The following is a 27415-nucleotide window of genomic DNA, read 5'->3' as shown; positions in this document are numbered from 1 at the left end:
GCATTGCCCACTTATACCTTGTGTACATGATACTACCACCACCTGCATATCACATTCCCATGAATTTTGTCACCTCAATGTATTGACACTTGACAGAATCACAAGTCTTGTCTTGGTGCCAGTACAACACCAAAATGATAACTACAGTAGCAGTGGCATGGGAGGCAATTGTAAGTGCTGTGTCTAGCAACAGCCTTGCTGCCAGAGCACTAAGCACCAAGACAAACATGACCAGTAAGGAAAGAGCAATGAGCTGTCAACAGAAAGACAGTCTTTTCAACTGAGTGCTGACCTGTCCCAACACAAGCAAAAATGGTCTGTATCTCAACATGTATTATTCAGAAAATGCTGCACTCTTCTTAATGCCATGTATAATGATGAGGGAATCTTTAACACTGTTCACCAGAGTTCCAATTTTTTTTCTGGCAAGCAGAGATAATTCCATTTTCCACAACTTTAATTTTGTATTATTGTTATTATTAACCTAACGTGGCACAAAATGATATTTGACATTAATTTAGTCAAGAGAGCTCAATCTGTTATCTAACTGCCATTTTTATACACAGTTATGACATACCTCTAGACATAGGAGACAGCATGTGCAGATATGCACTGACAGCACCAGTACTGTCACCGGCAATTGTGACACTACCAGGATTCCCGCCGAATGAGGCAATATTCTGCTGCACCCATCTGAGAGCCATTACTTGGTCCTTCAATCCATTATTCCCAGGAAGAACTGAATCACCAGTACTCAGAAAACCTGAAATATGATCATAAAATTATATTTTAATTAGCAATACATTAAATAGATAAATGAAATTATTCAGGTAGTGAAGGGAGACGAAAATTTAATAGTCATGGGTGACTGGAATTCATCAGTAGGAAAAGGGAGAGAAGGAAACATAGTAGGTGAACATGGATTGGGGGGAAGAAATGAAAGAGGAAGCCGCCTTGTAGAATTTTGCACAGAGCATAACTTAATCATAGCTAACACTTGGTTCAAGAATCATGAAAGAAGGTTGTATACCTGGAAGAATCCTGGAGATACTAAAAGGTATCAGATAGATTACATAATGGTAAGACAGAGATTTAGGAACCAGGTTTTAAATTGTAAGACATTTCCAGGGGCAGATGTGGATTCTGACCACAATCTATTGGTTATGAACTGCAGATTGAAACTGAAGAAACTGCAAAAAGGCGGGAATTTAAGGAGATGGGACTTGGATAAACTGAAAGAACCAGAGGTTGTAGAGAGTTTCAGGGAGAGCATAAGGGAAAAATTGACAGGAATGGGGGAAAGAAATACAGTAGAAGAAGAATGGGTAGCTCTGAGGGATGAAGTAGTGAAGACAGCAGAGGATCAAGTAGGTAAAAAGACGAGGGCTAATAGAAATCCTTGGGTAACAGAAGAAATATGGAATTTAATTGATGAAAGGAGAAAATATAAAAATGCAGTAAATGAAGCAGGCAAAAAGGAATACAAATGTCTCAAAAATGAGATTGACAGGAAGTGCAAAATGGCTAAGCAGGGATGGCTAGAGTACAAATGTAAGGATGTAGAGGCTTGTCTCACTAGGGGTAAGATAGATACTGCCTACAGGAAAATTAAAGAGACCTTTGGAGAGAAGAGAACCACTTGTATGAATATCAAGAGCTCAGATGGCAACCCAGTTCTAAGCAAAGAAAGGAAGGCAGAAAGGTGGAAGGAGTATATAGAGGGTTTATACAAGGGTTATGTACTTGAGGACAATATGATGGAAATGGAAGAGGATGTAGATGAAGATGAAATGGGAGATAAGATACTGCGTGAAGAGTTTGACAGAGCACTGAAAGACCTGAGTCGAAACAAGGCCCCGGGAGTAGACAACATTCCATTAGAACTACTGATGGCCTTGGGAGAGCCAGTCATGACAAAACTCTACCATCTGGTGAGCAAGATGTATGAGACAGGCGAAATACCCACAGACTTCAAGAAGAATATAATAATTCCAATCCCAAAGAAAGCAGGTGTTGACAGATGCGAAAATTACAGAACTATCAGTTTAATAAGTCACAGCTGCAAAATACTAACGCGAACTCTTTACAGACGAATGGAAAAACTGGTAGAAGCGGACCTCGGGGAGGATCAGTTTGGATTCCGTAGAAATGTTGGAACACGTGAGGCAATACTAACCTTACAACTTATCTTAGAAGAAAGATTAAGAAAAGGCAAACCTACGTTTCTAGCATTTGTAGACTTAGAGAAAGCTTTTGACAACGTTAACTGGAATACTCTGTTTCAAATTCTGAAGGTGGCAGGGGTCAAATACAGGGAGCGAAAGGCTATTTACAATTTGTACAGAAACCAGATGGCAGTTATAAGAGTCAAGGGGCATGAAAGGGAAGCAGTGGTTGGGAAAGGAGTGAGACAGGGTTGTAGCCTCTCCCCGATGTTATTCAATCTGTATATTGAGCAAGCAGTAAAGGAAACAAAAGAAAAATTCGGAGTAGGTATTAAAATCCATGGAGAAGAAGTAAAAACTTTGAGGTTTGCCGATGACATTGTAATTCTGTCAGAGACAGCAAAGGACTTGGAAGAGCAGTTGAACGGAATGGACAGTGTCTTGAAAGGAGGATATAAGACGAACATCAACAAAAGCAAAACGAGGATAATGGAATGTAGTCAAATTAAATCGGGTGATGCTGAGGGGATTAGATTAGGAAATGAGACACTTAAAGTAATAAAGGAGTTTTGCTATTTAGGGAGTAAAATAACTGATGATGGTCGATGTAGAGAGGATATAAAATGTAGACTGGCAATGGCTAGGAAATCGTTTCTGAAGAAGAGAAATTTGTTAACATCGAGTATAGATTTAAGTGTCAGGAAGTCGTTTCTGAAAGTATTTGTATGGAGTGTAGCCATGTATGGAAGTGAAACACGGATGATAACCAGTTTGGACGAGAAGAGAATAGAAGCTTTCGAAATGTGGTGCTACAGAAGAATGCTGAAGAAAAGGTGGGTAGATTACGTAACTAATGAGGAGGTATTGAATAGGATTGGGGAGAAGAGAAGTTTGTGGCACAACTTGACTAGAAGAAGGGATCGGTTGGTAGGACATGTTTTGAGGCATCAAGGGATCATAAATTTAGCATTGGAGGGCAGCGTGGAAGGTAAAAATCATAGAGGGAGACCAAGAGATGAATACACTAAGCAGATTCAGAAGGATGTAGGTTGCAGTAGGTACTGGGAGATGAAGAAGCTTGCACAGGATAGAGTAGCATGGAGAGTTGCATCAAACCAGTCTCAGGACTGAAGACCACAACAACAACAACATTAAATAGCTTAGGCTTGATTTTATAGAATCACACTCTAAAGAATCATGGTGTACTGATACATTATAAACAGTTATAGGTCAAAGTTATTGATCCATCATTAGACTATAAAAGCCAAGATTTCTTCAATATTTGAATACATTTTCTTAATGCACTATGACTGCACACACACACACACACACACACACACAAATGCAGATTGTCCCTGGAGCAATGGTCAATATTCAGAGATGTAACAGGAACAATCATTCAAAGCAAAAAAGTCTAGTAAACATGATCTCTAAAATACATAGCTTAAGAGCTAAGAGCACATCATCTTCAATACTGTGCAACACATCTTTCCTACTGTGAGCCCTTTGTTCTCCATATTTTTGGAGGAGGCAGTATCAACCAAAAGAAGAAAAAAATTGTCTAGTACACTTGGACTCTAAAATGCATACTTTATCAGCTATGAGCACTTGTTCATTTGAAGAGATGTGTTTCACAGTAGCAAAGATGAGCAAGTACTCATTGCTCTTAAGGTATGCACTTAGAACCCATGTATACTGGTCCACACTACTACCTCTCCAAATATGGAAAACAGAGAGCTTGCAGTAGAAGAGATTTGTTTTACAGTATTCAAGATGAAGAAGTACTCACTGCCCTTAAGACATGCATTTTAGAACCCATGTTTGCTAGACATTTTTGCTTTGAATGATCATTCCTGTCATATCCCTGAATACTGGCCATTCTGCCTGGTACATCCTATATATGAAATGCGTGCAGAGAGAAGGCTGCTTAAAAAGTGACAATATACAATTTCCCAATTAACCTCCATAATTCATAACAAATAAAAGTATGAAATAAAAACAATGTTAGCATGCTTTACTCAGTTGTTTAAATAGATAACTCATTTAATCACTGATGTGAGACATTGCACAATGGTCTTATAGTCCATGTTTACTTACAGAGTCCAGTGCCTTCTCTTCAGATTCTTCCATAAAAAAGTAGGTTGCCAAGAAAGACAAGGGACTGCCTTGTCAACCTCATCAATTTGTTCATAAAATCTGTTATTTAGTAAAACATAAAATACTGGAAACTCCGCCATAGCCAGTCACAAGCCCCATTGACAAAGAAGGCAGGGGAAGATTAACACCTTGTTAAAAACCTTGGTTCACCTGGCCCAGTTGATAGTATCTTGTGAGGGCCCCTTGCCAGGGATATGGTGAAGACCTCAACAGAAGCAAAGGTGGAGAAGATGGACTTCGGTAAGGTGGAGCTGGCGGAAGAGGCAGCCTCTTGTCCAAGGCCAAAGTGGACAGAGGGCACGACGGATCCACATGTTAGTGGCGGCACCCCGACAGCACTTGTTCCACATATTAGTGACAGCTGAATAAATAATATTCCAGGCTAACAACCTAGTCTTACTTTGGAATTCAAGGATGATTTTGGATTCTCTACTCTTCACAATTTACAGCTTCAAGTCACAAAATGGAAAGTTCGCACAATGGATGCTCTACCCCAGGTGGTAACTGATGAGGAATCCACCATTACATCATGTAATGCAATGGGACCTAGGATTCTGGGGAGTCCCAACATTTGCAATGAACGAGAGATGGAATATATTGAAATGCATTCCACGTTTCAGTTCAAGAAGAAATACTACTTTGGAACATTAAATGTAAATTCTCTTCTAAAAATTGGGAAACAAAAGGAATTAGAATTGTTCCTGCAGAAGAATGATATACAAATTATAGCAGTCCAGGAAACATGATTCTTAGATGAGAATGTACACTACTGGCCATTAAAATTGCTACACCATGAAGATGACATGCTACAGACGCGAGATTTAACCTACAGGAAGAAGATGCTGTTATATGCAAATTATTAGCTTTTCAGAGTATTCACACAAGATTAGTGCCAGTGGCGACACCTACAATGTGCTGACATGAGGAAAGTTTCCAACCGATTTCTCATACTCAAACAGCAGTTGACTGGCGTTGCCTGGTGAAACATTGTTGCGATGCCTCATGTAAGGAGGAGAAATGCATACCATCACATTTCCGACTTTGATAAAGGTCGGATTGTAGCCTATCACAATTGCGGTTTATCGTATCGTGACACTGCTACTCACGTAGGTAGAGATCCAATGACTGTTAGCAGAATATGGAATCAGTGGGTTCAGGAGGGTAATTCAGAATGCTGTGCTGGATCCCAATGGCCTCGCATCACTAGCAGTCGAGATAACAGGCATCTTATCCGCATGGCTGTAACGGATTGTGCAGCCACGTCTTGATCCCTGAGTCAGCAGATGGGGATGTTTGCAAGACAAAATCCATCTGCACAAACAGTTCGATGACGTTTGCAGCAGCATGGACTATCAGCTCGGAGACCATGGCTGCGGTTACCCTTGACGCTGCATCACAGACAGGAGCACCTGCGATGGTGTACTCAACGACAAACTTGGGTGTACGAATGGTAAAACGTCATTTTTTCGGATGAATCCAGGTTCTGTTTACAGCATCTGTATTTGGTGAACATCGTCGTGAACACTCATTAGAAGTGTGTAGTCATCAATGTCATACTGGCATATCACCCGGCGTGATGGTATGGGGTGCCATTGGTTAAACGTCATGGTCACCTCTTGTTCACATTGACAGCACTTTGAACAGTGGATGTTACATTTCATATATGTTATGACCCATGGCTCTACCCTTCATTTGATCCCTGTGAAACCCCACATTTCAGTAGGATAATGCACAAACACATGTTGCAGGTCATGTACGGGCCTTTCTGGATACAGAAAATGTTTGACTGCTGCCCTGGCCAGCACATTCTCCAGATCTCTCACCAATTGAAAACATCTGGTCAATGGTGGCTGAGCAACTGGCTCGTCACAATATGCCAGTCACTACTCATGATGAACTGTGGTATCGTGTTGAAGCTGCATGGGCAGCTGTACCTGCACACGCCATCCAAGCTCTGTTTGACTCAATGCCCAGGCATATCAAGGCCGTTCTTACAGCCAGAGGTGGTTGTTCTGGGGACTGATTTCTCAGGATCTATGCAACCAAATTGCATGAAAATGTAATCAGTTCTAGTATAATATATTTGTCCAATGAATACCCATTTATCATCTGCATTTCTTCTTGGTGTAGCAATTTTAATGGCCAGTAGTGTAGTTGATACACAACATTCTAGAATTTATAAAGGGAAACCAGAAGTGAGAATAATGGAAAACATACCAATGTTTGGAACAGTATTTCATGTACACAAAAAAATCATAGACAGTGTAACAGTATTCAGATCAAATTCAGAAAGAATATCAAATGGCTCTCATCACTATGCGACTTAATTTCTGAGGTCATCAGTCACTTAGAACTTAGAACTAATTAAACCTAACTAACCTAAGGACATCACACACATCCATGCCCGAGGCAGGATTCGAACCTGCGACCGTAGCAGTCGCCCGGTTCCAGACTGTAGCGCCTAGAACCGCATGGCCACTCCGGCCGGCTGAAAGAATATCCATGTTAACAATAAAGTGCAAGAATAAAAGTTACACTCTCATAAACTGTCATGCACCTATAAATGCAGACAACAGAAGAAATCTGGAGAAAGTAAATCAATTCTGGGATATTTTAGAATCCGGAATTTCCATCATACCTAAAAAGATTGTTAAAATACTTCTTGGTGACTTCAATGTGCAAATTTGGAGAGAAAAGAAATTTAGGACCATTATAGGTGAATATCCAGCACACTCAAGAAGAGACATAAATGGTGAAAGACTGATCAATATGTGTAAAATGTTCCAGTTAAAACTCACGTCCACAAATTTCCGTAAACTACCAAGAAAAGCCAAAACTTGGAGACATCGAAATTCAAACCTAGAGGAATTTCAACCGGATCACGTAGCCATATCTAAAAGATATATCACGGAAATTATGAATGTTACAATAGTCAGAAATGAGGAATTTGACTCAATCTCTCTAAGATTAAAATAAAATTTCTCCCATTTAAAACAAAAAAGGTGACCGAGAAAGTGATAAGATACAACACCACTACAGCTAATATTACAAAAGAAAATATAGAAAAATTTAGAGAAGAAATTGAGACAAGTAAAGAAGGCGATTGGCTTGAACTCCAGATGCAAATAACTCAAGCAGCAGAGAAAACTTTAGGTTTGGACAAGAATAAAAAGAAGACATGGTGGAATGAGGAGTGAGAGGAAGCACTAATACAAAGAGCTCAAAAATGGAGAAAATGGAGATGTTCAAAAAAAGAGGAAGACCTTGAACAATTCAGACAACAAAGAAAAGTAACATAAAAAATAATCTGTAAAATCAAAAAAAAACTTTGAAAATTCTCAGCTTATTGAAATAGAAGAAAATTTCATCAAAATAATACTAGAAACTTTTACCAACCTTTTAAACACATACTTAAAGGATACCAGGCAGCAAGTATTTGTTTCAGAGATGAAAATGGGATTAAATAACTAGTAAAATAGTGAAATTTTAGCAAATAGTTTTGAAAAGCTGTTAAACTGACCAGGTTTAGTTAAATTAGAATTTCCAGTGACAAGTCAAAATCTCGAGGAAGATTTCCCACCAACAGAGTTAGAAGCCATCAAAACACTCAAGAACAATAAAGCAAGTGGTGAAGACTCCATTACAGAAGAATTATTGAAGTGGGCAGAACCAAAAACCATAAAGGATCTTCAACTGCTTCTTGAGAATATTTGGAAAACTGAAAAGATTCCAGTTGAATGGAAAACAGCATTAATCCACTTGGTACATAAAAAGGGAGACAAACAAAATGTCAATAATTACAGAGGAGTATCACTTCTGCCAGTGGCATACAAAATATTATCAAAAATTCTCCTGAACAGAGTGGTAGATACTTTAGACAAACAACTGGGAGAATATCAGGGTGGTTTTTGAAAGGGGAGATCCTGTGCAGAACAAATTTTTAACTTACAGTCAATAATTCGCCATAGAATGTTAACCAGCAAAGCATTTATAGTGTTCATTTATTTATTTCAAGAAAGCATTTGATTGTATAGACAAAGAAACAATAGATAAGGTCATTAGAGAATTTGGCGTTAAATCAAGATTAGCAAATATAATTCATGAAACACTAACAGGTACAATATCTAGAGTCAAATTTATAGGAGAAGTATCTCAGCCATTTGAAATAAAAACTGGTGTTATACAAGGTGATGGTTTATCACCTTCACTTTTTAATTGTGCTCTAGAAAAAATTGCATGCAGCTAAAAATCACAAAATTGAACCAGTAACTCTGGGAAGGAAAACAAATGGAATCAAGGTAAACTGCTTGGCTTCTGCAGATGATTTTGCAATACTTTCAGAAAACCTGACGGAAGTTATTCAGATAAACCTTCTGTAAAAAATAGCAAACAGAACTGGTCTCAAAATTTCAGCTGAAAAAAACAAAATTCATGAAAAATATAAAAAATGCGCCGAGATTCATAGAAACACAAATAGGTAAAATAAAGCGAGTAAATAAATTTAGATATCTTGGAGAGACTATACAATAGAATGGACCACAAAAATCTGCAATAGATGTAAGAACTAACAAAATGGTTTGACCAAAAATATTTACAAGAAGTTTATATCTAGAAAAACAAAACTAAAACACTACACCACAGTGGTATGACCAGAATGTTTATATGGATCTCAATGCCTAATGGTGAACTATAAAATAGACAGACTACAGATACTGGAAAGAAGGATTATTAAAAAAATAATGGGTGCAATAAAAACTGCAGATGGTTGGAAAATAAGAAGTAATGAGATCTACAAAAACATAGAGAAAATATCTGAAGTAATGGTCAAATTAAGATTAACCTTTTTTGGACGCCTCTACCGAATAGATGAAAATATACTAACAAAACAAATACTCCTATATTTCTGGAAGAAGAAATCAACAATAGCATGGATTACAGAAGTAAGGAAAGATCTAAAAAGAAACAACATCAAAGAATCAGAAATAGCAGAAAGAAACTGTTTTAAAAATAAAATACTAAATTTGGAAGCCTTTCAAAGCAGAAGAACTAAAAAATCGGGTACAACATGGGCAAAAGAAAGGAAGAGACTTCAGAGGGAGAAAATGGGGGATACTGGAAAAATAGGAAACAACAACAAAGGAAGAAGAGTTACTGAAGTTTTTAATGTGATCCTAGTTGGTCAATATGATTTAAACAAAAAAAATATATATATGGGAAAGGGCAGCCAGTCACCTATAGCAGACTGATGCGTAGAGCATAAAAATAAATAACAGTAAAAATTGATCACACTAGCTTTTGAGCTCTTCCTCTTCTTCTAGAAAAAATACACACATTCACATACAAAAGCCACAAAGGCACTCCGATGACACAGGCTGCCCTTTTCCTTTTCTTTCAACTAAAAGAGTGTGTATCCTCTCTAAAGACAAAGTTAAAGCACCAAAGATAGCCACACTTGTTGGCTGTGTAAAGGATTACTTGATTTTACAGAAGACAGACATATGTAACATAGCCTGTAAGTGTGGTTTGTTGTACATCAAATGTACTTTCCATACAATTTTAAGACATTACATGGAACAGTGACTTCATATCCGTCTGCTACAGCTAGATAGCTCTGCCATGTCCAAGAACTGTAAACAAGGTGGCCATGCTACAGACTATAACAACATTCAGATTTTAGCATCTGTTTCATGTTTTGGGATTCAGTTTTCAGGGAAGCCACTAAAATAAAATTGATGAATGTTTTAATGAGTTGTGATGACGGGTTTAATTCTGAAAAAAATGTGGACTGTAGCACTGGCAATACTTAACTCTCATAGACAATGGTACTGTCCCTCTATGATAAGAATTTGTTACACAATATGTGCTGGCATAAGCTGTTGCCAGCACACTGGTTGGCAAAGATGTAGCAAGAAGATCGACAGTAGGCACTGGATAAGCACGCCTATCAGGAGAGTGACCAAAGACTGACGCACAAGCAACATGCAGCCAGCGTCCTCTTGACAGTAAGTATTTAGATTGCCACCACAGACTGGAGGGCTCAGTCTCAGGCACTAGATCAGTCAGTCTCAGTCTTTCAGTTACTAGCTCTTGTCACTAGGTCAGCTACTAGGTCAGCCACTATTTTAGTTGGTGTCTGTCAGTACATTGCGACACGACTCGAGCACATAGCAGGATTTGCACTTCACCATCAGTGAGCCTAACGTGGTCTATTCTGGAAAATCTTGTACTACAACAAATGGATGCTGTGAAGTTAAGTAGCAGCTATCTGTTTAAGTAAATAAAGAATCCTGTTAATACATGTGTGCAGTTGTGTTGCAGAGAGAGGATACTGGTCACCAAATAACATCCTCTCACTTCATTCCTATGGTACAAGACGCTACAGTGTCGACAAGGATACAAAACAATATCCCTCACAGATGACATCAAAATAGCATATATCTCTGCTACTCAAGTAGTATTTATCATACTGTAATTTTCTGTGTACTCTTATGAGCTCTTAGTTGGTATAAAAGGTGGGTGACAGCACTTCACTGAGAGTCTTTCCCACTTCCTCCAGAGATGGCTGAATGGTTTACAACCAAAACAACAAGAAGCAAAGACTAGTTACAGCTGAAATCAAACAATTTTCTATATCTGTACAGTATGTCCTTGATTTCCAACATGCAACAGGCCTTAAACTCAAATTATTCACGTCTGTTGTTGTCTGGTTTTATTCCACTCCCCTCCTTGTTTTTGTTATTGCCTTACCATTTTTTTCAAATACTGTATTATTTTATTTTTTTCCTTTTTAGAGTGCCATACATCAATCACTAAAAATGGAACCATTGTAAGATCACTTTCTTGTTGGTTTGTCTGCCTGCCTGTCTGTCTGCCTGTCCAACTGTTAAAAACCCCTTTTTCTCAGGAATGGGAAAACATACGAAGTTGAGATTTATGTCACATACTAAGGTCTATGGTATCTTGGCGTTGTAAAAAGATTGAACCATCTTAGTCAATTCAATCAAAAGATACAGCCATTTATGTCACAAATTTTGGTACTCTCAAACACATGCATCAAAACCTGTTGAGCTAAAGCATGAAATCTGACATGAAGCAAAGTTTCACAGTAAACTGAATAAAAAAAATCCAAAATTGTGAATTTGCAACTACATCAAGAAAAATAAAAATAAAAATTTGTCATTTGTTTTCCCAAAGCCTGCCTGTCCATCTGTCTGTTGAGATCCCTTTTACTCAGGAACAGGTAGGCATACCAAGTTGAAATATCTCACATATTAATGTCTTTGGTCCCTTGAGGGTGAAAAAACTTAAGCTTCTAAGTCAATGCAAGTGAAAGACATGACTATTTATGTCAAATATTTTGAAAGACTACAAACTCACTCATTACAACATATAGGGTACTACCTGTTCATCTTGAATCATGAAATTTGGCAAGAAGCAAGGTTTCACAGTACAAGTAAAGGAAAAAAATCATAACATTGTTTATTTGTATTTATATCACATGAAAAAAATATTTTAATCCAGTCAGGAATATTAACAATGTAGGAAAAGACAAGATTCCTACTTACTGTAAAGAAGACATGTCAAGTTGCGGAACGGCACAATTAAAATGCACTTACATAAAGCTTTTGGCCACAGCATTCATCAGTAAAAGAGAGACACACACCATTCACACACACAACCAAGCATACTTCACACATGCACAATCGCAAACTCCAGCTTCTAGAGTCAGAATGCAACTATCACATGGGATGCAAGCAGCAATCCAGAGGGGCGGGGAAGGGGAAGGGACAGTAGTGTACTGGTGGCAAGAGAGATGAATACTGTCTGGTGGATTGTGCAGGGACTAGAATGCCAACAGGCACAGCATTATGAAGTTGTGGGGAAGGGAGGTGGGGAAAAAAAGGAGCAAAATTGGAGAGGAGTGTGGAAAAACAGGCAGATGTGTTGGCAGAGGGCCACAAATAAACAGGGTGGGAGATGAAAATGGGGAGGAGATAACAGGATAGAGGGGGTGGAAACTGTCATATCATCTTCTCTCCAATTTTATTTCCCACCCTGTTTATTTTCTGCCCTCTGCCAATGCATCCACCTATCTTTCCCGATTCCCCTTAGCAAGAAGTTTGTCAGGACATGGCATGGGATATGTGTCAATGACAGACTGAGCATTGACAGAAATGTTGAAATCAGCATGAAGGCATAACCATCCTGATGGTTTCTTTACAATGACTACAGGGTAACCCATTCACTGGATGCGATCAGTTGGACAACCCCAGAGGCCGGGAGGTGGTCAAGCTCCAACTTGACTTGGTCACAGAGTGCCATCGGCACCAGGCGATCCCAAAAGAAACGGGGTCTCACTGAAGGTTTCATGGTAATGTGAGCTTTGAAATTATTGGCACAAACCAAACCTTTAGAAAAGATGGTGGAAATTCACAGCATAAAGAGATGAGTTGTGTATAAGGCACTTGATCAGAGACGAGATTAACTTCATCGGAAATAGTAAACCTGAAAAGGTTAAAGGTGCCCAAACCAAACAAATTTTTGGTGTATGCATTGTTCACCACCAGAAAAGTCAGCAGATGAACAACAGATTTACATGTGACTGGGACTGAGAAACTACCTAATTCTAGAATGACTTGTTTATTGTACGTGACTAATGTACGTGACACTGGTGCTGAAGGGTGAGAATCAAGTACGTATACGTATGCAAGATGAATAATGACACAGCAGCACCAGTGTTGACTTTCATGTGCAAAACATTCCGATAAACCTTGACATCAATAAAAAGCTTACCAATAAAAAGACCTTGGAACTTTGCGTTACAAAGAGGAGCAATGCGGTCCGTTTTGTTGCACTGGCAGCAAACGGCACACCACTTAGGACAATCCAACCTATCATGAGTGACACAACACAATGGACAAGAGGGAAGTGTGCAGCACTTGCATTGTTCATTACTAGGCTTGCTGTGCTGCTGCTGATCCTGTGGATGAGGCTGCTGCAATAAGGTGTGCCAGCCGCCTTGATGTTTTGCTGGCACATGAACCGCTGCTACCATATCGTCCTACAAATAGCGGGGGGAAGCAAGCTGAACTTCTGTAACCTTATACCGTAAGTCAGTTTGAATACCCTTAGCCTTTGAAACCTCAAATGATAGTGAAATAGTCAGAACATTGGAGGGGAGGGGTTTTCACATTGAAAGGTCCGCCATGACCTTCGCGATCGGGGACCAACCAAATGATTGCATCAGGAACCGTTTGGTTAGCATATGACTCCTTATATAGACCAGCAACAAAATGATGACATCTTAAACAGTGAAACTCAGTAGTCAAAGTCTTATAGGAATGTTCCGGTTTCTTGCGATACCAATAGAACTCAACTCGAGCAGCAATGACATGTGTCCATTTACAGCAGTACTTTGAAAGAAGGTCGCACATATTATCAAAAGAGAGTGAAGATGGATCCTACAGGGGAAGCCAAAGGAGTTGATGCATACAAGGCAATAACCAAGACAAAAACAAAGGATGGCACAAGAAAACATCAGTCAATCCAAATGCATGAAAATTCTGCTGCAACTGTTTTTCATAGGCTTCCCATTCCTCAACAGACTCAGTGTACACTGGAAACAGCAGGGGATGAACGACTGGGGTAGCAACTGGCATGTCAGATGACTTAGATTGAGACAGATCTGAACTGGCCAAAACAGAGGCAAGCATTTGCAAAACATGGAATGTGTTGTGCTGTGGCAAACATCTTATACTGTCGACTGAGACACTGAAACACTGCAGTACAAACCCTTTGCTGCCAGTGTAAAAACTCATCAGTAGCACTGTCAGACATCGTAGACAAAATGTAGGAGTAACCACAGAATGAAAACTGCATGGAGAACAATGCCACACTCGTTATCACTTGTATTGCAACATGGGTACAACTTTATTAGTCTGTGGCATGTTCACCAATCACCATAATATACATTGAACATAATAAGATAAGGCAAACGTATGCAAGCAGTAATAACTTGGTAACTGAGCATGAGCGCCGTTTGGCAGGATTTAAATAGGCAGTCGTCCATGGCAGGCTTTATAGGAGTCCACACAGTATTGATCTTTCACACCACATTCTTGCAGATGATGCACACTACTAATGTGTGCGGCTTTCAAATGTGCAAGCATTACTTCATAACATATTTCATTGCTACATTTTCCAGTATCCCTTGTCAATGTATTTTTTTTGCAGTTTTTAGTGTAACTTTCCTATGTCATTCCTGAATAACAATGTTTTCTTAAAGACTTCCTTCTATTTTGCAATAAAATTAAACCTCTGTATATAAAATTTGACGGAGCTTTATTTGAGCCCACATTTGCTGCCATAGGTTCAACTTATATTTGAATGTAAGCCACTGAAACTAATTATGATTTACTGAACGAATCAGTTCCCATCTGAGTAAAAAGTAACAATGTATTATGATTATCACATGTAATATGATTGTCACATACTACATTCACACCACTGCAAGTACAATGTAAATCAGTGATGCCCTAGAATTGAACTTGTGAGCAGGGTTCTGGCTCGCTGCCAATAGCTCTTTCATTTGGATGTACACTTCCCCCACCACCATGCCATGCTATCAGAGTGTGAGGAGGGGGAAGGGTGGGAAACTGTAAAGCCTCTGTATTTAAATGACAATGCAGTTGCATTTGCATATGACTTGATTTAATATTTCTCAACACAGATCACGAACAAAATTTAATTATTGTTGGCACACTGAAGATATAATTTTTATCTGGTAACAACTGTCACCATATGGACAGATGAAGACAACTTCACACACTTTCATGCTCAGGTTACCACATATTCATGACTTATTTAGTTTCATAATTGAAAAAAAGCCTTTCATATACATTTGTTGATTGAAATATTTTATCATGTTTGCAACCTCATTATTGACATGTTGAAACTCTTCCCTAGGAAAATAATGTAGATCTCCTAGACAGTTGCAATGTCAATGAATTTGTCTTTTAAATAGGAATTACATGCAGCTCAATCAGATACATCTGCAAATGCACGGGGGCGCTTTCAACTAAAATAGCAAACACATTTAAAACCAGCTCGAAAACAGATGTAAGATTGGCAGTGTCCTTGGGTAACTATTCTTGTATATCTTTCAAAGGCCACAATTGATTTTTCAAACCTTGCATTTTCTTTAATGCCAGTGAGCTTATGGGAAATTGAAGTGTTTTTTGTCAGAATTTGTCCCTTCCACAAGATGATTTTCTTTTTAAATCCATCCCCATAAAATCACAAATAAGTTTTTTCTTATCTTGCAGTGCTTTTCTGTGAGCTGTGTGTAGTCAAGTTCACTTAAAATGCAAGGTTTGCAATCTATTATGGATGTTCTGATTTTCACTCTTTATAGAGGTTTTAAATAAAAAAAATGTTCCAGGCTTGCCCCTTGACTTGAAAAACATACTTTTCAGTAATATTTAAAAGTCTCCATACTCTATGTTGAGTTCTACTGACAGTGGAATAATGCAAGTGACTTCACAAAATTTTCATGTTCGTATCACCAATTTCATCACGTATTCCATGCTCACAAATTTAGTGTAAAATGCTCCTTGATGTACAGAACAATGAATTCCATCTCTCAATGGGTGTAATATTTTCCTCTTTCATAGTCAACTAAACCTTTAAATTCTTTCTGCATGGTGTTGTCATGTCGTTCCATAGCAAATTTGTGGTACCCGATGATTATGCGACTATCACACACATCAGATACTGAGAATTGTCATCCTTCTTCTCTAACATTCCCATTCATGTTTTAAGCTTGTGACAATACACTGACAGACTGTCTTTTTTTGCACCAACACCCACTGGACCTGTGAACTTTTTTTATACCAGGAACAAATGGCAAAGGGTAAACTGGGCTGACACCGTGATCCTGCCTAACCAAAGAAAGACATTCCAACCAAAAAATGTCGCAAAGCCAAGACTCAGTCTGCATGCAGCCCACACTTCTCATGTGCAGTTTGGCACACCGTGGCTGGTCCGGGTGTAAAAAAACTAATGAACAGTAACTTAACAATAATAGTGAATTTATGCAGATAAAATGATAATGTTTCCCAAATCATCAACTATAGTTATGTACAGAATACACAGTATAACAATAATACTTTTTACTTCTCCTGGTTCTTAAAGTATCACACTTATACAGTTGTTGTTGTTGTTGTTGTGGTCTTCAGTCCTGAGACTGGTTTGATGCAGCTCTCCATGCTACTCTATCCTGTGCAAGCCTCTTCATCTCCCAGTACCTACTGCAACCTACATTCTTCTGAATCTGCTTAGTGTATTGATCTCTTGGTCTCCCTCTACAATTTTTACCCTCCACGCTGCCCTCCAATGCTAAATTTGTGATCCCTTGATGCCTCAAAACATGTCCTACCAACCGATCCCTTCTTCTAGTCAAGTTGTGCCACAAACTTCTCTTCTCCCCAATCCTATTCAATACCTCCTCATTAGTTACGTGATCTACCCACCTTATCTTCAGCATTCTTCTGTAGCACCACATTTCGAAAGCTTCTATTCTCTTCTTGTCCAAACTGGTTATCGTCCGTGTTTCACTTCCATACATGGCTACACTCCATACAAATACTTTCAGAAACGACTTCCTGACACTTAAATCTATACTCGATGTTAACAAATTTCTCTTCTTCAGAAACGATTTCCTTGCCATTGCCAGTCTACATTTTATATCCTCTCTACATCGACCATCATCAGTTATTTTACTTCCTAAATAGCAAAACTCCTTTATTACTTTAAGTGTCTCATTTCCTAATCTAATCCCCTCAGCATCACCTGATTTAATATGACTACATTCCATTATCCTCGTTTTGCTTTTGTTGATGTTCATCTTATATCCTCCTTTCAAGACACTGTCCATTCCGTTCAACTGCTCTTCCAAGTCCTTTGCTGTCTCTGACAGAATTATAATGTCATCGGCGAACCTCAAAGTTTTTACTTCTTCTCCATGAATTTTAATACCTACTCCGAATTTTTCTTTTGTTTCCTTTACTGCTTGCTCAATATACAGATTGAATAACATCGGGAAGAGGCTACAACCCTGTCTCACTCCTTTCCCAACCACTGCTTCCCTTTCATGCCCCTTGACTCTTATAACTGCCATCTGGTTTCTGTACAAATTGTAAATAGCCTTTCGCTCCCTGTATTTGACCCCTGCCACCTTCAGAATTTGAAACAGAGTATTCCAGTTAACGTTGTCAAAAGCTTTCTCTAAGTCTACAAATGCTAGAAACGTAGGTTTGCCTTTTCTTAATCTTCCTTCTAAGATAAGTCATAAGGTTAGTATTGCCTCACGTGTTCCAACATTTCTACGGAATCCAAACTGATCTTCCCCGAGGCCCGCTTCTACTAGTTTTTCCATTCGTCTGTAAAGAATTCGCGTTAGTATTTTGCAGCTGTGACTTATTAAACTGATAGTTCGGTAATTTTCACATCTGTCAACACCTGCTTTCTTTGGGATTGGAATTATTATATTCTTCTTGAAGTCTGTGGGTATTTCGCCTGTCTCATACATCTTGCTCATCAGATGGTAGAGTTTTGTCATGACTGGCTCTCCCAAGGCCATCAGTAGTTCTAATGGAATGTTGTCTACTCCCGGGGCCTTGTTTCGACTCAGGTCTTTCAGTGCTCTGTCAAACTCTTCACGCAGTATCTTATCTCCCATTTCATCTTCATCTACATCCTCTTCCATTTCCATAATATTGTCCTCAAGTACATCGTCCTTGTATAGACTCTCTATATACTCCTTCCACCTTTCTGCCTTCCCTTCTTTGCTTAGAACTGGGTTGCCATTTGAGACTTATACAGTAATGGTCTAAAATACAACAGTTTCACTATGGACTTACAAGGTGAGGTATAAACCACAACAAAAACTTACACGCACCCACCCACCCACCCACACACACACACACACATACACACACACACACACACTCACACACACACACTCACACACACAGACTCCTATTGCTACATTTGCTCAACATACCCAAAGCTCCAAGCCTGTAGTTGATTGTTACCAGAACAATGTCCTCATCCATCAAATACTGTGGACCATACAAGTCACTGGTACCACTGAAGACGTAATAAGCACTAGGGTGAAGAAACACTATCACCGGTCTCTGAGGATTTCTAGTGTTATGTGGCAGCTGTCATGACAGAGAACATGTTATGATTCATACTCATAGTGATAGGTACACAAATGTAATGGTCTTAAGTAACTTGTACACAAGGTTTGTCATACATATCAGACTAATATGTACATCAGACTAATACACAATTGAGTACCAATACTAATAATATAACAAAATGAAAGACAGCAAACACAAACTTTTAAATCACACCCATTATTATCCCGTACACTTTCCAGGTACTTGTAGGGTCTGCTTGAAACACATACATCTTCATCTGATCTGGTCTTACTGCCACCTTTCTTTTGTTACTTTGGCCCAGTCTTCTCCTTCCAATGCTTTCTTCTGCTCCTTTCAGCCACCTTATCCGTTGACCATCCCCTTGGCCTCTTGCATTCCATCGTCATATTGTCCATCTTCCTCTGCACCTTCTTATCATCCACTCTCCCTGCATTCCCATACCATTCTAATCTTTGCATCTCAATCTTTTCTTTCAGAGGTTCCCCTTGTGTTTTGTTTCCCAACTTTTCCATTTTTGTTACAACTGTCCAACTTCTCAGAAACTTTATTTTACTTTCTTGTACTTACTTTTTCTTGTATTCATGGCACAGGCTTCTACAGATTGAAATCGTAATTGGTACTATTGGTACTTTTCTATGAGACTTCACTGTTCATATTGTGACTTTCCCATTCCTTATTTCCTTCACTCTTTTCTTTTTTTTCTTTTTTTAAAAAAAAAAAAAAAAATACAATCCCCTCCCCAGTAGTTGAAACTTTCATTGTAGATATCTTTTTTTTCTTGTTGTGTACACCAGCTCACACTTCTTTGCATTAAATTTTAGACTATTTATTACATAATGTCTATAAGTTTGTGCTAGTAGTTGTGTATCTCAATAATACAATAATTAATATGAAATACAGCAAAAAGAAGCATAGGCTGAATGCAGTAAATGGAATTTACATGAAATATTTATAGCATACTATTTCTCTACCACTGGAGTCTTCTTACTCACTTTTGTTGTATACACATTGAGAAACAAACAGTCTTCTGACGTATCATTAGTGTTTTGTGTTGAAGGACACCTTGAACCATCCCTTGTTGCATTCTTTACACCATCCCATGGCCCAACTGGCACTGGTGACTGTAAAATTCAAAGCTTGGAGTGAAAAACTATGTTATCTGCTTACTTATGTATAAATGATGTATAATTTATTATTTCATCAAGTGTAATTTCATGTATGATTAGCATTAAGTAGTATAGTAAAGAAAATAATTAATGTTTGAAAACATAATATGCATGATAAAAAAATCTACTCACCAATAAGTAGCAGGAGAAAAAAAACATAAAAGATATTTAACATGCAGGATTTTAGAGCCAGTAACTCCTTCTACTGGAAGGAGGGTCGAAAGGAAAGGAAGAGGGATGAAGGAGAAGGACTGGTGAGGTTCAGGAAAAGGGGAGAATACAAGAAAGTCACCCAGAACATTGGTCATGAAAGACATACTAGATGACATGAGAAGGAAAGACTAATTGCTGGTCTCTGCAAAAGCTGATATTTGAAAATTTGTGAACTTAAAGATGGAAGAAAGGGTAATAAACAAGACAGAGATTACTGAGCAAACACCAGGAAAGAGTCAATAAGAACAGAAAGTGAAGTGCATTGTTAAGTGGCAGACAGACTGGGTGGGGTAATAAGACAGGACGGACATAATTTTAGGAGGTAGCAAAGTTTCTGAGAACTTCACAGGCAGGAACTGGTATTACAACTTGTGCATGGTTCTTACCACCCACCTGGCCTAAATGTACATTAATTTCTATAGTCACAGTTTCTTTTTAGTAGATATTCCTTTTATTCCCCCACTTTATTTTCTGACCTGTCTATTTTTCCCCAACACCTTTACCTGCCTCTCATGTATAATGCACTTAGCTTTCCACTCTTATTGACACTTGTGTGATGTTCATTCAGTAATATCTGACTTGCTTATTACCATGTCTTTCATCTTTAAGTGCTCAGGTTTTCGAATCTCATCTGGCACAGGCACTAAAATCAGTCTTTATTTCTCATCCCATTCAGTAAGTCCATATTCTCACCATTTTGCTGAACCTCACTAGTGCTTTTCTTTCATCCCTCTTCCTTTCCCTTCAAACTTCTGCCAGAAGGAGCTACTGGCTTCAAAAGCTTCTCTGTTTCCATATCTTTTACGTGTGTTTTCTCGTGTTGCCACTTGGTGAGTAAATTTTTATCCATCTACATTATTTTATTTTTGATACAGTGTACAAATCAAGATTCTAAGATTTCCCATCTTTTGTAAGGTACGATTTGACTTGCACTCTTTCTTCATAAGATCTAAGGTACATAATGAGTGCGTAAATGAATCAGATCAGACATTTCATTGGGCTTACATGCTTTCATATCATGCTCCATAGCCATAATTATAGAAAGTTAGAGCATATATAAAAAAAAAATCTTTTTAAAAGTCAATCTAAAGCAATTTACCCAGCTTTCAAAGCCAAATAAAGTGGAATGTTTAATGTATATAATAAATTAAATAATGAGGCAATAAAAGAAGTAAGCAGCACAAAACTTTTAGGGACTATTAACAAACCTAGATTGGGAATTGAAGTAGCTTAAAATGAATGGGCAAATCTGTTGGGATCATTGGTATATACAGTGTACGAGAGAGACCTCTTCTCATGCAGGATATGTGAACCAAATCAGGTAACACAATGGTTAGCACATTGGACTCGCATTTGGGAGCACAGTGGTTCAAATACACATCTGGCTGCCCCAGGCAAATGTTGGGATCGTTCCTTTGAGAAGGGCATGGAAGATTTCCTTCTACATCCTTGAAACATTGTGAGCTTGTGTTCTGCCAGTAACATCCTCAATCTCAATGTGATGTTAAATCTTAACCTTGCTTGCTTGGATATGTGAGGATAGTATTTTTCAAATTTACAATCTGTAAGCAGATAGAATTACAATGTTTCAGACGATTCAGATTCCGCAATCTGATTAGTAATCCAGTTAAAAGCCAATAAACCATAAACACAACGTTCTAGCTTTATGTTAAAACTGACTGTGAGGAAGAAAACAAAAAAGCACATAGTTGTGTAATCAATTTTTGTTTAAAATTATATATAAGAAGAAATAATATGTAAGGAAGAAACAATATGCTTAATGTTTAAATGTCATGCTATTGTAGTTAAAATTAAGGGAAAAATATGAAGCCACACATTTTCACAGCACAGAACATGCTTTCTCAGTTTGTTTTAACAGAAGATCTGCACATTGTTGTTTAAGAAAATATATAGCCAACGTCCACCTGAACGTTTACTACAGTATTGTACAAAAATCTGAAGTTAGTTGGTAAAAAAGTTTTCAGATTTTTCATAACTTTCTGTATTATAGATTATATAAAATTATGTTTATTAAAATATGTAGCCTACATCCGTCCAAATGCTTAGTACAGCATTGTGTAAAAATCTGAAGGAAATCAGTCAGGAACTTTTTGAGTTTTTTGCTAAGAATGTTTCCCCTTTATATATTAAATATATGTTTACACATCATTCATATAAAAAAATATTTAGCTTATGTTGGTCAGAACGTTTATTAGAACACCATGTAAATATTTGAAGGGATTTTTGCTCACAACTTTTCTCTGGTTTTTATATAAATCAAAAAGTATGTACCTTATGCCTCTCCAAATATTTATTTTGCTACAAACTTTTCCACTTTATGCAGGGTGTCCCATTTATCTTAACCAGCCTAAATAACTGTTTGTGCAGATGAAAATTAAAAAAAAATGTCTGAAGCGAATGTTCTTTTGCCGTCAGGGAGACATTAGTCAGCATGATTGCCTTCATTGTAGATTTGTTTTTTACAAAGATATGAACAGCGGTATGACTTTTTTAAATGGAACCCTGTATTTTTTATTCGGTAAGACATTTCCTCTCCTCAAGACATATTCAAAACTATATCACAGTGCACCTTTCACTGAAACACAACGTTCCATTGTTGCTTTGTTTTTTACAGTGATATGAACAGTGGTATGACTTTTTTAAATAGCACCCTGTATTTTTTATTCAGTAATACATTTCCTCTCCTAAAGACCTATTCAAAAATGTATCACAGTGCACCATTCACTGAAATACAACGTTATTAATTACATAACACAACACTGATGTTACCGCTCCCAGCACTTAGTGCAGGTACTCGGGGTAAATGGAACACATCCACATGATGATGTTGACAGAGGACAAATAGGAACATAAGTAGAATGCACACTTGTCATTCTGTCAACCATCATCAGTCGAAGAGTTGTGTGAGGAGAATGTACACCAACAAAGAGAAGGTAGAAATGCTACTCATCTATGGGGAATGTAAGTAATTTCAGAACAGTAATAGCAATACCGATTTCTTATGTATAGGTATATTTAGTACAGTAGTTAAGTCCTTTTAAATACTGTTGTGTATAGTAGGCATACAGTAAAGGCTGTCCTTCCTACAAACCGCATTGACATAACGTTTCTTTTGTTGTGGTTATTGTTGTTGTTGTTGTTGCTGATGAAGGTAGGCGAAATGCTACGCAGGCAGTGGAACTGTGCAGAGAGCAATATCCTGACAAGAACCCATCTTCCTGAGATGTTTTCTCATCTTGTTGCGACACTTCAGGAAATGGGAAGTTTCAACCCACGACAACGCAATCATTGTAGCACTCGCATAGACAAAGCTGCCGAAGTTACTGTTCTTGTTTCCATTGCTATGAATCCACATGTGAGCACACGACAGCTTGAACATGAGATTGGCATTCCTAAAACCAGTGTACATCATATTGTTACACATCACTGGTTCCACCCTTACCATGTAAACCTATATCACAAATTGCATGGGAATGATTTCCAGAAACACGTACAATTCAGTCAGTGGGCACAGCAGCAAATCCTCACCAACCAGAACTTCTTTTCCGATGTTCTATTTACTGATGAATGTTCCTTCTCAAAAAAAGGACAGGTAAATACAAGGAACATGCATTATTGGTCCAGCGACAACCCACAATGGCTTAGACAGGTGGTACATCAGCGTCAATGGTAGTGTAAACGGCACAGCATATGTCAACTTCCTCAGACGAATGATTCCTCCTCTTCTGGATGAAGTGCCGCTAAGAACCAGAATGCTTACGTGGTATCAACACAATGGATGTCCAGCACATAATGCCTTGTGTGCACATCGTGTTCTGAACTGAAGTTATCCTATCAGATGGATTGGTCAAGGAGGAACAGTTACTTGGCCTGCTAGGTCTCCTGATTTAAATCCTCTGGACTTTTTTCTTTGGGGATGCATTAAAGATGTTGCCTATCATGATATTCCAACAACTCCAGAGGACATTCAGGAACGTATCTTGCTTGCTTGTAATTCTCTTCAGCAGACAACACTGGAAGCAGTAAATAATTCTTTCACTCAATGAGTGCACCAGTGTATCAGAGACCAGGGTCACCACTTTGACCACATTTGAATGTTCTACTCCTGGGCAATGGTATAGGAAAGTCAATGTCAATTTTGTGTTATATCTTTATTTGGCTTTCAATTGTTTTCTGTCAACTCCAGCAAGTGGACGAGTTTGTGATCCAGGGCTAAAATTCTATGTTGTGTTATGTAATTAATAACACTGTGTTTCAGTGAATGGTACACTGTGATACATATTTGAAAAGGTCTTTAGGAGCGGAAATGTATTACTGAAAAAAAACAGGGTGCCATTTAAAAAGTCATACCACTGTTCATATCTTTGTAAAAAACAAAGTTACAACAAAGGCAATCATGCTGATTGATGTCCCCCTGATGGCTAAAGAACATTTGCTTGAAACATTTTATAATTTGCATCTGGACAAACAGTTATTTAGGGTGGTCAAGATAAATGGGACATCTTGTATAGTAGCAGTGTGTATTTATATTTTTCTCCATATTTTACTAGAATATTGTGTAAAAATTTTAAGTAAATCAGTCAGGAACTTTTTGAGAAATTTGGTAACATCATTAAACAACATCTTGTCTTTATGTATTAGTATAGATGAGTGAGTATTAAATATCAAATTAACCAGAGTCCTTGGGCAAATAATACATAAACAAAGAAATACATACACTTGCTAGGTATGTGTGTGAACATTCTTTCATTTGTTAACACAGTATGGGACAGAACCCTAAGTTATGTGGAAGAGGTGACATTATAAATCAATTGGCAGATGCAGCAGGCAACCAATTACAGTTAGTGCTGGTATGTTCACTGGGATTAAGATTAGTCTAGATTACTTTATTATATACAGTATCAACACCAACAGAAAAAAAAACAGGTCGTGTAATTTGAAAGAGAGTCACTGCTCTTCTTCTTACACCACATAGCTGCTATTTTTATATAATAATTCAAATTAAGTATTTCTATAACTTTGCTCAAAACATTATCAGCTACTATATACCATTAAAGTTAAAGTCTTTTTACTGTGAAAACCAGAGTTAATTGGAATTTACATCTCTGAATCCAAATATTCTGATAACTTATGGAAGGAATGGCTAATGAGGTACTCTTTAATTTCAAATATTTGGGGATTTTCAATTTTTTGCCTGGTATCTGCCTGTAGATAATTAGAGAAATTTGTATCAGAACATTAAACTTTTCTTCAAAATTTGGCCTTTATTTTACTGTTTCAGTTGCACAGTTATTTTTATGATTGCTGGTTTCAGTGTAGTAGTGGTGTAAGAAACCTGCTGTAACCACATGGACATGGAACTACACATCAGAATGTTAGTCAACATACAAATCAATGTGCAACAGGGATGGTGAAATAAAGGATACATTTTGAATCTCAACATAGTTGCAGAATCTCTCAAGACGAGTAAGTTAGCAATAATAAGACTTCTACGAACTTCCTACATGCTGAAATAATTGTGGGACAGCAACTTCTATTTATCAATACAACGAAAAACTGGCCAAAGTTGCAAATTTCACTTATTTTATTCACTCGATAACTAGTTTTGGGCGCTGTAACTGTTCGTTTGCACATTTTTGACATGGTTTTTGCATTCTCGGAAATAACAGTTTGACTGTCTGTTATGATGTTTCGAAAACGGATCCCGGCCCAGTATTAGTCACCGACGGAATAAAAAATGTGAAATTTGCAACTTTGGCTCGTTTTTTGTTGTACTGAATAAAACTTATGTCAGAACCACAGACTTAAACACATACGCTACGTGGAAATTATTTGTACTTCCAGTTTTGTGGCTGTGAATTGCATGTGCCTACCTACATTTACTCCTGTTATTAATCAGAAAGATCATTTGGTATTGTGGCAAATAAGTGCAAGTGAAGAATGTTGTAATACGTCTACTGCTTGCACAACTCTTTTAAGTCTTGATTAAAACCGCTCAAATTCTAAGCTGGGTGGGGTGGCGACATCTCACAGTTTTCATAGTTCACAAGAAACTGCTCTGGGTACACTAACATGTTCTGGCTTTAGTCTAACTATTACTGGATTGACACATGTCTGTTTGACAGCTAGGATCTGAGTTCGGTTTGTGAAGTTTTTATTAAGGGGGCAACTACCCTCCCTTCCCCCAAGCTGGGGACACCCTCGAGAGCTGGCCTTCTGTATAAAATAAATCTATCTCGTCCTGCAATAGATCCCACTATCCCTTTCCTGTCGACTTCTTTTTCTGTCTTTTACATGTTGTAGACGAAAACGAATTCGTAGTATGCGCTCCTATCCCCTTGCAATGCTGCCAGCCTAAACTATGAAAAGATAACTGGGCAATGTTAATTCATCTCTGCCATGCAGAAGAGCAACTATAATTTTAAAATTGGCCAGCAGAGGTAATGAACACTTAAATATTTTTTGTAAACTGGAAGTACAACATACCATAACTGAACAAAACGAGACAAGAATCAACATTAAATGTTAATTAAAAAATACTTCTAGTTTGGCTACGCCCAACACTCTTACACTGTTTGCCCGGCAACATTTTAACTTTCGTCGATCCTGAACTAGTGAACCAAAGATAAAATGAATAAGCACCGTAGTAGTACCTTGAAGCGTAGTTCGCCGACGGGCGGCTGTGCGTAACGCACTCCACGGAAGGAAAATATCGATTTGCCATCTAGGGACTGCAGTATGCTTCCCCGCAGCCGGCCTAAGGGCGTCTGAACCTCGGGAAATTCCGACGCTGACGTCGACGTCGTCTTGTTCCTACAGTTAGAAGGCGATCTGCCTCTGCCCGTGTTCCTACCGCAGGCGACGAGACCCACAGCACATAGCAGAACAGCGAACAGAGCTTCTCCCCTCATGTCTACTGCAATACTGAACTGCGCCCGCTGTCGCCAACTGCTGCCCGTGTTGCCGACGCAATAGTTCCAGGAACCGCGCGCAACACTTCCAAGAGTTCCCTTCAGGCGTAGCTAAAGTCGTACTTGGCCATAGATTTCAGACAAGCGCTGAAAAAACACCACCTTGCTTCCAGTTTTCAAGTAAGACAAACGGAATGCGATTACTGTATGTCTTACTGGAAACGTTGACCATTGGCTGAAATTTATGATGTATCATTTCACACAATACATTTTCGGTTCAACACTTAATCAAGGGACGTATAAAGCATTTAGACAACCATATGGTCCCCAGTCATGATGAAAGCGAAGTTCTTGGGACTTTTTTAATGTAAGAACTCTACCTATATCAGCCACACGAGTTCATTACAGTACAAACAAAACCGGAATCCACTGATCGTTATGAGGTAATTACGTTTTACAATAGACGCCTCCACATTTGTTTCCTTGTGATGCACTCCACTCCTACAGATGCCATGATAATAAAAGCAGTGAAAATGCCTTTAAGAATCGGACGAAAG

At 38.2% G+C, this 27415-nt stretch overlaps 1 protein-coding gene across 1 annotated transcript in view; it reads right to left on the bottom strand.

Annotated features, from left to right (window-relative positions):
* Positions 1 to 26890, bottom strand: part of LOC124776615 (esterase E4-like) — a 122729-nt gene extending 95839 nt beyond the window's left edge. Inside the window, exons 1-4 of the mRNA XM_047251700.1 lie at positions 26601 to 26890; positions 19540 to 19668; positions 18385 to 18544; positions 578 to 763 (exon numbers count right to left, since the gene is read on the bottom strand). Of these exons, the coding sequence (XP_047107656.1) occupies positions 578 to 763; positions 18385 to 18544; positions 19540 to 19668; positions 26601 to 26858 (733 nt within the window). The 5' untranslated portion in view covers positions 26859 to 26890. The remainder of the gene's footprint in view (positions 1 to 577; positions 764 to 18384; positions 18545 to 19539; positions 19669 to 26600) is intronic.
* Between the last annotated feature and the right edge of the window lie 525 nt (positions 26891 to 27415).

This window comes from Schistocerca piceifrons, chromosome 2 (assembly GCF_021461385.2).
Source record: "Schistocerca piceifrons isolate TAMUIC-IGC-003096 chromosome 2, iqSchPice1.1, whole genome shotgun sequence".
Taxonomy (NCBI): domain Eukaryota; kingdom Metazoa; phylum Arthropoda; class Insecta; order Orthoptera; family Acrididae; genus Schistocerca; species Schistocerca piceifrons.
This window is presented reverse-complemented; position numbering and strand designations above follow the sequence as displayed.